This window comes from Saccopteryx bilineata, chromosome 1 (assembly GCF_036850765.1).
Source record: "Saccopteryx bilineata isolate mSacBil1 chromosome 1, mSacBil1_pri_phased_curated, whole genome shotgun sequence".
In the NCBI taxonomy this organism is placed as follows: Eukaryota; Metazoa; Chordata; class Mammalia; order Chiroptera; family Emballonuridae; genus Saccopteryx; species Saccopteryx bilineata.
In genome coordinates this window covers 150383576-150397335 of record NC_089490.1, presented here as the reverse complement: position 1 = coordinate 150397335, position 13760 = coordinate 150383576, and the positions used below count along the sequence as shown (strand labels likewise).

At 42.3% G+C, this 13760-nt stretch overlaps 2 protein-coding genes across 2 annotated transcripts in view; both read right to left on the bottom strand.

The window, feature by feature from the left end:
- LOC136334218 (zinc finger protein 791-like) overlaps positions 1-7996 on the bottom strand; it is a 39318-nt gene extending 31322 nt beyond the window's left edge. Inside the window, exon 1 of the mRNA XM_066274181.1 lies at positions 7838-7996. Within this exon, the coding sequence (XP_066130278.1) occupies positions 7838-7978 (141 nt within the window). The 5' untranslated portion in view covers positions 7979-7996. The remainder of the gene's footprint in view (positions 1-7837) is intronic.
- Positions 7997-11686: 3690 nt separating this feature from the next.
- LOC136319373 (zinc finger protein 709-like) overlaps positions 11687-13760 on the bottom strand; it is a 67952-nt gene continuing 65878 nt past the window's right edge. The window contains 4 exon segments of the mRNA XM_066252656.1: positions 11687-11844; positions 11847-12652; positions 13022-13082; positions 13288-13414. Coding sequence (XP_066108753.1) covers positions 11687-11844; positions 11847-12652; positions 13022-13082; positions 13288-13414 — 1152 coding nt within the window.

Genomic DNA, 13760 nt, shown 5'->3' with positions numbered 1-13760 from the left:
CTAAGGTGTGACTCTTCACTACGTGACTTTCTACACTGTTGGCTGACGTAAGGTTTCTTTCTTATGTGAATTAACAAATGTTGCGTCAGAGCAGATCTGTGAGTGAACCCATTACTCAAATCAATCCATTCCATAGGATCCTCTGTAGTGTGAGATTTCATTGGCACAGTAGGGGATATGCCCTTCTTGCTGATCTGAAGCATTACTATCATTTTTTGGTTTCTAGGAGATCTCTCGTGCTGCACTATGGCCTTGGAGAAGTCCAGTGCCTTCACTCCACAGCTCTTCTTCTTGCTCCAGCTGGAAAGCCACCACTGATCTGCTGATCTGATTCCCACAGACCAGTGGCTGATGTCTTCCTGCATCACATCTCTGTACAGCCTTCTCCGCTCTGTACCCAGCAGGCCCACTTTTCCTGGGTGAAGTCTACAGCTGTATCCTTAAAGGTCACTGATGCCAGTGGCTGCCGGGTCAATAACTCAGTGTACAGGTGTCTTTTTCTGAATTTGTATTCACAGACAGTTCCAAGCACAAAGCAGGTAAGTCAGAATCCAAGACTGGAGAAGATGGTGAAGCCAAATGGGTGCTGAGGTCAGTTACACAAAGTAGCCAATTCTCTTTTTCCAATGTCTTAAACCATTTAGTTTTTTCTTCTAGAAGCAAATGCTTGCAGCTTCTTTTATGCATTTGAAATGAAGGAGGGATGTAAAAAAAATTGGAGAAAATAAGGTGGGGATTAGGTTAAAAGGATACTTAAGATTATATGCTTGCTTTTGTGTTAACACCTCACTTTTGGCATTTCAAAGTGTGTTAACCTAGATGCACAAGAACAGTAGAGTGGCTGCCTTAAAACCTTTCACCAAGAATTTATAGGCCTGGGTTGTAACAACTCTTCATGACCGGCCCAGTTAGAAATTTATTATCAAGTCACCCTGTAAAGTTACTTTTCATAGAACCCCTCTTTTGGTCATAAGTCAATTTGAAGGATGCACTGATGACCAACCCTTTGGTTGGGTAGGGTGGTCTCACAGCACTCGAAAGGCTCATTCCTAGGAAATCTCAGTATTGACATTGTCTTGTGACCACTGGGGATAGGGCAATACTGTAATCATGGGATCTAAGTCAAATTTTTCCCCAAAAAAGGAAGGGCAGGTAAATGGAAGACAGTTAGGTCTTATGGCCTGCATTGTGAAAATACACTCTGGATCATTACTAGCCTATGAACTATCATGATCCGAGTATTGCCTTCTCATTTTCTGTATTTGGCATTTATTTTTATTTTTTAAAAATTTTTTTTTATTTAAATGAGAGGCGGGGAGATAGAGGGACAGACTCTTGCACGAGCCCCAACTGGGATCCACCCGGCAACCCTCATCTGGGGTGATGCTCTGTCCATCTAGGGCCACGCTAGCAATTGAACCATCCTCGGTGCTGGGGGCAAAGGTGTTCAAATCAATTGAGCCATGGCTGCAGAGAGGAAAAGAGAGAAAAAGGGAGAAAGAGAGAGAAGGAGGAAGGGGAGGTGAGGAGGAGCAGATAGTTGCTTTTCCTGTGTGCCTGACTGGGAATCAAACCTGCGATTTCCACATGCTGGGCTGACGCTCTACCATTAAGCCAACCAGCCAGGAATATGTATTTGGCATTTATTATAACATTTACATAAGCCACGAAAAGAGCATTACCAGATAGTTTATATACATGTTCAATAATAATAAACAATTGGACTATATAAAAACCCCAAAGAACAAGTGTAACTGTTATTATGACTAATATCATTAGCAGACAGGTAAAGACAATCAAACAAAATGAATTCTGAGTGCAATATCAATCTGTAGATATTTAAGTCTTGTCAATATCTTGGGATAGCTATCTACCTTTGCTGTCAGCAGCTCCTCATCTTTAAGGAGTTTCTGATGTCTGTAGACAGGGTTAGATGTCCATTCATGGTTAGCTCCTGATAAGATCCTTTCCAATGAGGTTGGAGTGTGTGTTTTATTAGATGTCATTTCCAGTAAACAACATCGTCAGGTGACCTTTAATGTCTTTGTCTTGTGGGAGTTCACTGTGAAAAGAAAACGGTTACCAACTTGGCATTTTTTTTAAATAACTCTATCTAAACATGGCAATAATGTAAGATGTTTCCTTTTCACAGCACCAGCTCATTCTTCTTCCATCTAAGTTCAGCTTAAATGCACTGTAATGTATGACAGAATAAAAAAACCTAAAAATGGGGACCCAGGGAACAGGGAAGAACCAAGCAGCCATCTTGGGTTTCCCAGAGTTCTGATTATTCTTTAATTTACAACCATTGTTTACCCATACAATATACCCTTGAAATTTTTCATCACTTATTTTACAATGCTTCCCGTGCAATTTCATACATAATGGTTTTAAAATTTTTAAATTAAAATTTATATTTATTTATTGATTGATTTTTAGAGAGAGAGAGAGAAAGCAGGGGGAGAAGCAGGAAGCATCAACTTATAGAAGTTGCTTCCTGTATGTGCCTTGACTGGGCAAGCCCAGGGTTTCAAACCGGTGACTTCAGGGTTCAAGGTCGATGCTTTACCCACTGCGCCACCACAGGTCAGGCTTCCCATGCAATTTCAAATCTTGAGATGTTTCATCGCCTTTTCTGAAACACTGTAAAGTTACTCCTAACATATAACGAGGATTTTAACCCTTAAAAACTCAATTTCTACTGAAGACTAAGAAATAATCTTAAATAACTGGACTATAGTTTGGACATTTTATAACCTCTAGATACATTTTTCATAGACACAAAAGTCATTATTAACATGGATTCATTTTTGTAAAACCCAGGCAAAAGAAGACCTGTCTGTTTTACTTAAACCAACAAACTTAAGCTAGCTTTTATTTACTACGCATTAATCTTAGATCATGTGGTCTTGAAATGCACGAGTTACTGTCTGTATTTCTGAGTTTTATGTTTATTTTAAATATTTTATTGAATTTATTGGGGTGACATTGGTTAATACAATTATATACATTTCAAGTGCACAATTCTATAATACATCATCTTTATATTTGACCCTCTTCTACCTCGTCCTACCCCCTTTACCTCTGGTAATCACCATACTGCTGTCTGAGTCTATAAGGTTTTTTTCCCCTAATCCCTTCACTTTTTTCTCCCAGCCATCCACCCTCCCTCCCCTCTGACAGCTGTCAGTCTATTTCTGAGAATGTTAGTGTACCCAATACTTACAAGTACTTGCCTTTAAATTAATTTTAACAATACCATTTGGAGGTAGAAAATTATCTCACATTTACAACATACATATATAGACATACACAGCACAGTTGGATCCAAATTGTCCTGGGGACAGTTATAATTTTTTTTCCTTCTTTTTCAAGTGAGAGGAGGGGAGACCGAAAGACAGATTTCCACATGCACCCCAATTGAGACTCACCCGGCAACATCACCTGGAGCTGATGCTTGAATACCGAGCTATTTTTACTGCCTAAAGCTGACACACTAGGACCAACAGAGCTATCCTCAATGCCTGGAGCCACACTCCAACCACTGGCTATGAGGGGAAGAGCCGGGAGAGGGAGGGGGAGAGGGAGAGGGAGAAAGGGAGAGAGGAAGAGAAGGAGGGGGGATGAAGGGAGGAAGGGAGGATAGGAGGGAAGGAGAGGCACACACACACAGAAGCACTCACTTGTTCCACTTAGTTGTGCATTCACTGATAGCTTGCCCTATGTGCCCTGACTAGGGATCGAACCTGCAACCTCGGTGTTTCGAGATGACATTCTAACTGACTGAGCTAACCAGCCAGAGCCAGCAAGCTTTTCCTAATTGTGCATGCAAAAATTGGTTTAGAAGTATCAAAGAATCCTCAACTCAGCCATCTTAGTATTAATGGGAGGCTGACTTCCAAGGGGCTTGTCCGGATGGAGACACAATTTACACCTTAATTTTGAGATCCATATGGCTTGAACAAACTTCTAGGGAAAACCATCCTTACATGCATGTTTCCAGATGAGCCAAGTGCCATGGATGTCCCTATAGGACTGCTTTACGCCCTAGAAGAAATTTTTCCGCAGGTAACCACACAGAGATTTTGAGTCACCTAAGAATATCTAAGCAAGGACCAGCAAGAGCTTATTGGACATCACCTAAACTGATACTTTCCAAGACATGAGCCCCTCTCTCAGCCTACCCATTTTAGGGTGCTCTGCCTTTCTCCCCAGGACGCCTGCTGACTTCTCTGTTTGGCTGTCATACCATGAGGTATGACAACTCCTGGTGCCCATGTCCATCACTGCAGAATCAGAGATCAAAACAACTATTGTTCCCCACTAGCTATTCAGGTTGGAGAAACAAGTATCCTTTCTCTTTGGAGCTAAAGAAAATTCAGTCTCTCATTTAATCAGCAAAGATTTTGTTCGGCCTCCCAGTAAGCAGTCCAATTAAAAAGCAAAATTAAAAGCAGCAACCCATTTCCTCCTCTTTCCCTGGGTTATCTCAACCCTTCTATAACTTGAGAATGGTCTAAGAACAGCTTAAACAAAGTCATGCCGCCTGGCCTGAGGTGGGGTAGTGATGCAGGAGGGAAAGAGAGAAAGAGAGGGAGAGAGAGAGATAGGGAGGGAGGGAGAGAAAAGATGGAGGAGGAGGGGTAGAGAGCAGAAGGGTCCCTGTCCTGTGTGTCCTGACCAGGAATCAAACCTGGGACATCCACACACCATGCCAACGCTCTACTACTGAGCCAACCGGCCGAGGCTGGAGAATTTTTAAAAGAATTTATTTGAGTCAAACTGATGATATATTCTGGGGAGCAAGATCTCAAATGCTCCCAAGAATAACAGTTTTGCACTTTCTTTTATGCATTTGAAATTAAGGAAGAAGTTAGGAAGATTACATGGAAGTGGGAGAAACCATGGTGGGGACTGGATTACAGGATAGTTAAAATTATGTGCTCTCATACAGCTTATAGGTTTTGAGCCTCAAAATTATTGTTGTTCCTTTTTTCAAAGGATCAACAACAATGGCTCTGGGAAACTTCCACTAAATGGCAAATCGCTTTTGCAAATCAATGGACAACTTTATACTGAAACAGTCAACTTAAAATCAGCTCAAAGACTAGAATTATATGCCATTATCATGGCTTTTCAGCAATTGCCATATTCCTCCTTTAATCTATATACAGACAGCAAATATTTACTTATGGTGTTTCCACTATAAAGACTGCTGTCTTAGGGACAACTGCGGATGAACTATTTCAGCAGTTCCTCCTTCTTCAAAGACTTGTATGTCAACATAGAGCTCCATGTTTTGCAGGGGTTCCCAAACTTTTTACACAGGGGGCCAGTTCACTGTCCCTCAGACCGCTGGAGGGCCGCCACATACAGTGCTCCTCTCACTGACCACCAATGAAAGAGGTGCCCCTTCCCGGAAGTGCAGCGGGGGCCGGATAAATGGCCTTAGGGGGCTGCATGCGGGCCGCAGGTCGTAGTTTGGGGACACCTGTTTTATAGGACATACTCGAGCTCACTCCATGCTCCCTGGAGCTTTAGCACAAAGGAATGCCCTTGTTGATCAAGCTACCCAAAAGAAAATTATTTGGAGCAACCATGACAGATTGAGCAATTCAGTCTCATACTATTCATCACCAGAACGCTGCAGCCCTGTGTAAACAGCTTCAACTTTCTCGGGAAGCAGCACGGCAGATTGGTAAATCCTGTCCAAGGTGTCCTATACTACAATCTGTCCCTTCATTTGGAGTTAACCCTCAAGGTCTCCTACCAGGACAACTTTGGCAAATGGAGGTTACTCATATACCTTCACTTGGCAAACAGGCCTATGTCCACGTTACAGTGGATACTTATTCTGGACTTATATACATAGTAACCTCTGCCAGAACAGGAGAGGCTGCTAAGCAGGTTATAGCTCATTGTCTGTATGCGTTGTTCTATTATTGGATTTCCTAAACTGGTTAAAACTAACAATGCTCCTGCATATGTAGCAAAAGCATTTACTGTATTTTGTCAAACCTTTGGAATTATATGTATTTCTTACAATCTTTAAAGTCAAGGTATTATTAAAGCATACCCAGCATATTTTTTATGGTCAATTTAAAAAATTTTATGACTCCAGGGAGTCATATCCTAGAACTCCTACAGGTCTACCAGATCATGCTTTTTACTTAAAAAATTTTAAATTTCTTTTGAATGCTGATGAACAGGAGACGCCAAATCTTCTTCTGCAAACTTCTACCTTCTTTTATTTGATCCAGCTAATAACACTGTTTTTTCTTTTTCCAAATACCTCCAGGTATACGGAAAAGGTTTATATAGGCAGATGGGGATCCTCAAACCTCTCAGCAAGATCTTCTGAGCATGGTTTTTAAGGTACCAAGAGGCAGAAAAAGCCCAATAGAGATCAGGGGAACTACCAGCTTTTAGGATATGCCCTTAAAGGTTCCAACGCCCCAAAGAAGTCTCATAGGAATCCATCTGGGTCCTGCTTCAATAGTGAAAAGGAAGGTCATTGAGCTAAAGCCTGCCAGGCTTACATGCCTTTGCTGAGAGGAAAAAGGGACACTGGAAGGTAGGCTTCCCCCTCACTCCTCAAAGGGAGTGTTCAGTCTCTTCCAGCCCTGCTCCAGCCACCTATGACCTAACCTTGCCCAGAATGCTGGGGTTTGCCCCTGAAGGCTGAAGGTGCCCAGGGCCGTCGGCCCCATCAATGACACTGTGGATGAGCCTAGGGTATTTATTCCAAGAAGCAGGTAAATTGATCTCATTTGCACAAGGGCCACTTAACTATGTCTTGCCTGAATAGTCAGGTTTTTTATTCTTCCCTCAAATATCTCTGTGGTGGGTGTTGATAGTCTTATTTCTGCTGCGTTGTTTAATATATAGTGTTTCCTTTATTCCTCCTACCTCAATGCCCCACTCATATTTCAGGCTGGGACCTACTCTTAATTTAGAGCTCTCTCTCCCCCTTTTGCCAACTTCTATTGTGAATCTACCATTGCCACCAGCTTAGTGTATCCCAAGGTTCTCTTTACCAAGCCACAGTCACAGAGCTCCAGGGAAAAGCACCCTGGTCTCATCTCTCCAGGCAGAGGAGAACAGAAGCTCCATCTCCACACATGCTGCAGATGGCTTTTCCAGTCTACCTGAATCATTACCAGCTAGAAGCACATTCCAGGTGGTTACTCTTGGCTTTCCTCTCATGTAAAATATGCACAAACAAACCTTTAAAAATGAGGTATTCATTGATAGTGGGGAAAATTATAAAATACTGCGTTTATTTGACATGCATCACTAAGGGCAAACAGCTGCTAACGATTCGGTAATTCAAAGAGAAGCTGAGGTCTGGGAATGCCTGGAGGTTCTGGAAACCTCGAGATTTATGGCCAGTCCTAGGAAGAGCTATACAGGGTCGTGTATTTGCGACTGCTTCCCACACACTAGAAAAAATCAAGAGAAAATGGTTCCCCTGGGTAGAAAGGAGGGATTGGGAACGCCACAGGCCACAGCCTCTTCTATGCATAAACCCCGCAGAATGAGTCACGACTCTCGCCCCCTCCCCTATGATCCTTCTGAAAGTCACCCCACCAACTGGGGTGACGCGGCGCCGTGGGCGAAGAGCTGCTTGAGAAACTCCTAGCCCGGGCCCACGCTGCGGCGCGCAGTGACGGGACAGGTCGTCCGGAGTCCCAGCTGCTGGCCCAGCCCCTCCGCTATGAGCCGGCGGGGTTGAAGTCCGAGAGGCGCTCCCGGGGGAGGCAGAATCCGGAGGTGACCGCGGGCAGACCAGGTACCACCACCAGGCCCTCGATCCGTCCTGGACCCGCACACTCACCATTTTCAGGTCTCTGGGATCCCCCGGCGTCATCCCTGTGGCTTCGCCGCGGGTACAAACCACAACCGGACTGACTTTGCGGAAGAGGAACGGGACAGCAGAGCGCACGTGACACTCGATAGCCAGCATAGCCAGGAGCATCCAAGCGCCTTGAGGAGAGTTGCTCCACCCAACTGCCCTGCTACACCTCTGATTGGACAGCTCGCAAAGACACGCCTCCCTGTTCCTGACTGACTACCCTAGGAACAAGTCGCAGACTTGAGCAGATCTAGTTTCCGCTTTCGGGTGGGATCTAAGGTGGCATGCTGATGAAGTAAAGCCAGCTGCGGCAGTTCCAACGTGTTGGGCCATTTGGGTTGTTATACTGGAACATCGAGAAATAGACTTTGCCACACAATTAAGTAGCCAAATTAAGGAGTCTTTATTTCAAAAGCCGGTAACCAACGAGGGAACTAGCGTTCCAAAAACTAGCGGCCCCAAACACACTCAGGAGCAAGCAAGCTTTTAAAGGCAAAATTACATTCTGGCCAGGGTATCGGGAGGAGGGGAAGCCTAGTAGTAAAACAAAGCAGTGAAATAAACTCATTTACAAGGTTTATCTATAGGATAAATTCTGGGAGAAACACTCTGGGTACATCTGCAACCTTGCAAAACTAGCCCAAGGCCACAGCCTGCAAAACTAGCTTGAAGGCCCGGGTAGGGAGTGTTTTAGAAAAAGTAAGATCAGCCAAAAGTCACTTTGCTTCATTTCGGGATGTTTTATGCACCTGTCTGTCTGCTGCCCAACAACTTTTTCCCCCCAGAGAGCATTGTCAGAGTGTCCGGGGTTCTAGGTAATAAAGAAATGAGCCTGACCTGTGGTGGCGCAGTGGATAAAGCGTTGACCTGGAATGCTGAGGTTGTCAGTTCAAAACCCTGGGCTTGCCCGGTCAAGGCACATATGGGAGTTGAAGCTTCCTGCTCCTCCCACCTTCTCTCTCTCTCTCTCTCTTTCTCTCTCTCTATCTCTCTCTCTCCTCTAAAATGAATGAATAAATAAAAATAATTAAAAAAAAAAAAAAAGAAATGAAGCAGAATAGGTGCTTCTAACCTGGATATGAGACAGGTAGCCTCAGTCTTCCCCTTGCTTCACTTCCTTTTATATTATCATTGGCCAAGCTTAGGCTTCTGTTGTTATTTAAGCAACTGCAATGTACCCAAGGCCAGGCATCGGAGACATATGGAGCCAAGATTATACAGTAGTCCGAGCAGCGGAGTCTTTGCCCAGTCTCTTAACCATAACGCTACATGAAGGGACAGAATGGAGACTCTGGGGGAGAAACTGAGGGAGACTCGCATTTCAGCCTTAGGAGTTGATATCACTGGTTTATGATTAAGTTTTCTTCTTTTGATCTGGGTATATCATTAACTCTTCATATTAGTCGATCAGGGTTTGATTCCATTCTTGGCACACTGCTTAAACGGGAGGAGAGAATCTTCTAAGAGAACTAGATGCAAATTGGAAAGAGTAGGGCAGGGTGATAAGGGGCCAAAGATGATACATGAGTACTGAAGAAATTTTCAGATAAAAAAAAATTAAATAAGCTGTGAACACCGACAGTAGAAAAGTGGGAAGGCAGGTTTGATGTCTAATCATAATTGTTTTGAGAGAAAACAATGGATCTGATACCAGTTGCTAGCAGAATCTTTGTTTCTGTCTAGAGAGGAGGTGAGGGGAAAGGGCAGCATGTTCAGCCAGACCTGTCTGTATGTTCCCTGGTTTGTAAATGGAAGTCCTTGCTACTGCCTTTGAGCTCTGGAACTGTTCTCTTTTCTTTCAGGGGGAAATAACAGATGGTCATGCTGGAACTGAGTTTATCTAAATCTTCAAAACCTTCTTGTGCACAATTTATGATGTCACCTTTTTGCAAATTCAGTGCTTTCTTGTAGTTTTCCTTTTGAGATAAGCCACAGGAGCCTCATTTTAGTTGGGCATTGCCTATTAGCGGCAAAACTCCTTTCTTATTTAATCAGCTTCTCCAAAGGAATTGTTAGGTCAGACAAAGGAGGGACGCACAGGCCTGATGAGTTTTATAAAGAAGTTTATTTATGCATCTGTAAAACAGATGGGCTGAGATCCTAGTGGCATCAGCAGAGAGCTGTAGGAAGGGGGTGTCTGATATAGGGGTTGCTGCAGGCATTTACTGGCATGGGGTTGGATGCACCTGGACATGATCAGATTAGCATGTTTTGGTTTGTTGCCTTTGATCATAGACTGTCTCCCTTTCCCAACCCTCAGGTCCCTCTTGATGGCCTTGTCCCAAGGACATTTCCCAGAACCTTCCCAGGATGGGAGAAGTTGCTTAAGGGCAGGGGGAGGTTGGGTGATGGAAGGGCTTAATGAAGAAGTTCCCCTAGTGGGAGGTTGGGTGAGGGGGAATTTGAGTTTTGAAGGGACTATAAATTTAAAGGAGCCCTGGACCCACACCGAACAGGAATAAGGCTGAGTCCAGGTAGATCCTCTCTCTGAGGGCGAAAAGATTTTGGCAGTCTAACTAAAAACAACACATGGAATCTGCCACCTCAGTCTCTCTTCCATATTCATTTCTATTTTTATGCATTTTGCTCATGGAATTCAAGTAAACAGGTCAGCATCTGTAAGCATGGAAGACATTTGAGTTGTTCAAGTGTTTGTGGCTGAGGTTTGGACAGCTGAAGCACTATGGAGAGGCTAAACCCTGACTGGCTGCATGGTTGGGAGGTGATGCTGACGTAGCCCCAAATCCTGGCCCTCTTGAATCCAGAATGTATTCAGTATTGTCGCACAAACTCTAGTTCTGGATGCTGGAAGTCCAAGATCAGAGTGCCAGCATAGTTAGTTTCTGGTGAGAGCCCACATCCAAGTCTTACTACATTTTGACCTTTGCTTAGGCAGGTGTCCCCAAACTATGGCCTGTGTGCCACATGCGGCCCCCTGAGGCCATTTATCCGGCCCCCTGCTGCACTTCTGAAGGGGCAGCTCTTTCATTGGTGGTCAGTGAGAGGAGCGCTGTATGTGGCGGCCCTCCAACGGTCTGAGGGACAGTGAACTGCCCCCTGTGTAAAAAGTTTGGGGACACCTGGCTTAGAGTGTTGAGGCTTTCACCCATCACTTTTTTACCTTAACATATGTGGTACTTTAGAGCAAGCCTATGGCAGCCCAAGGTATGTTCTGGTGGGAAGTTTGAAACCTCCGAGCCCTCCTTGTGCACAGGCACTCTTCTCCAGCCAAATAGAAGCTGAGATGTGTTCAATAAAACTCTCAGGTTTACATCTTACACTAGAAGGAAATATATTTTAGATAGTTTTTGAGTGTGTGCCTAGCGAATTTGTAAATGGCTATGATCTCCTTGAGGCAACTGAATTTCCATTTTCACCATTATTAGAAAAAAACAATAAAAATATATAAGTGCAGGTTGTACCTAAAAACTCTTAATATACTTAACACATTGACACAAAACTTCAAATGCATTTATTTGAATAGCTTTATTGGAATACTCTACATATACCAAAAAAGAATCCCTTTATTGTGTACAATTCACTGGTTTTCAGCACATTCAAAAATACTGAATCATCACTATTATTTATGAACACTTTTGTTACCTCAAAACAAATCCCTATGCCTTTTAACTTCACTTCCCAATCTTTCCATTCTCTTCCTCCAAGCAACAATGCTAGGCACCCTCTAATCTACTTTCTATCTCATTAGATTCCCCTATTCTAGATTTACCTGTGAATAAAATCACGTAAGATGTCTCTGTAAAAGACTTTTGCTACTTAGCATACTTTTCTCAAGGAATATCCATGTAAAAGAACATATGGTAACTTCATTCATTTTTTATAATCATTTTTACACTGCTTACATTCGTATGGTTTCTCTCCTGTGTGCAGTCTCTTATGTATCTTGAGGCCTTGGTGATTGCAGAAGGCTTTTCCACATTCCTTGCATTCATATGATTTGTCTCCAGTATGAGTTCCTTTGTGTAATTGAAGAAATAGTAATAAACAAAAGCTTTACCACATTTACATCCATAGGGTTTCCCTCTCTTGTGATTTCTTTCATGTACTTGGAAGCCTCGATGAGAACTGAAGACTTTACCACATTGTTTACATTCATAGATTTTCTCTTCTGTGTGAATTTTTTCATGTGCTTCAAATGTATGATGATACCTAAACACTTTTCCACACAGTTTACATTCATAAGTGTTCTCTCCATTGTGATATCTTTCATGTACATGAAAACCTCATTGAGAATTGAACACTTTACCACATTGCTTACACTCATAGGATTTCTCTCCTGTATGAATCCTTTCATGTGATTGAAAAACATGATGATATCTAAAGACTATTCCACACTGTTTACACTTATAAAGTCCATATCCATTGTGCATTGCCATATGTTTTTGAAAGCTTGTGAGCCACATGAAGGGTTTCCCACATTCCTCACATTTGTACTGTTTTTCTCCTGTGTGAATCCTTCCATGTGTTTGAAAAGATGTATGGAAATGAAACACTTTCCCACATTCCTTACAATTATAGATTTTCTCTTCAGTGTGCATCCTTTGATGTATTTGAAATAAACTTGAAGAAATGTAAGTTTTCCCACATACCTTACACTTAAATGGCCTATCTCCATATTTCAGATACTCATGTGGTTTGTGTCCAGTGTGACATCTGATGTGCACATTAAGGGAAAAGTCATGTGGTTTTACTCCAGTAGCTTTCTTGTTCAGACTGAGGTTTTCTCCATGTTGATGACCCTCTTTACTTTCACAGAGTCTTTCTACCATTTGACTTCTGTAAAAAATGAAAAGTACATTATTAATAATTTTATAATAGTTTTAAAAATATTTATTAGGACTTAAAGGAAAAATATGTTTCCTCACTTGTATGAATTCTCTGAAGTTGAATATACCAAATGCTCTCCAGGAGGATGTCACCCTTGCAATGATCAAAACAGTGATATTCATATATGGCGCTTATTAATACAGTTTCTAATTTTACAAGCACTGAATATTTATGTCACAAATAAAGGAAGTATTTCTGGTAAAAATTTTTAAGGAACAACTAAATTTGAAGCATGAGTTATTTTGTGTCCTTCTTCTAAATTCACAACATACCAGGATTCTCATATGAGACACTACTTCTATTATGAGGGTGACTCACCTTAATTTTCTCCCCTGGTTTTTGTACAGATCTTCAATGTCATGATCTTCCCATTTGTTGTCTAAAATGTAGACCCAGAAAATTGATTCTAAAATATTAAAAGTTATGAAAAAATTATTAGATTCTATTTTTATTGTTAGCTGTGCCCATGCCTAGTTTATTTACCAATGTCCTCCTTTTCCACATTCCACATCTTAGAATAAAGATAATGAGCAAAACATACTTGTTCTGTATTTGACCAAGTGAAGGAAAGTCATCCTCCTTACCTATTGAGTTCAGGTTCCTGAAAGTTTCCTGCATTACATTTCTATACAGTTTCTTCTGTGGAGGATCCAGTAAAGCCCACTCTTCCAGCGTAAAGTTCACAGCTACATCCTCAATGGCCACAGCATCCTAAAATATGCATCCAAGTGTGTTCACAGTAGGATGCGTGAGACTGAGTGCACATGACATCTCTACTCCATTTACGGGAAACTTGTGTATGATTCTCTCATCTCTAAACATTTATGCTATGACTTGATCATCAGAAACTTACTCTGTCCACACTTATTTCCTTATAATTTTTTTTTTGTGTGTGTGTGTGTGACAGAGATAGAGTGAGAGACAGATAGGGACAGACAAACAGGAACGGAGAGAGATGAGAAGCATCAATCATCAGATTTTTGTTGCAACACCTTAGTTGTTCATTGATTGCTTTCTCATATGTGCCTTGACCAGGGGGCTACAGCAGAACGAGTGA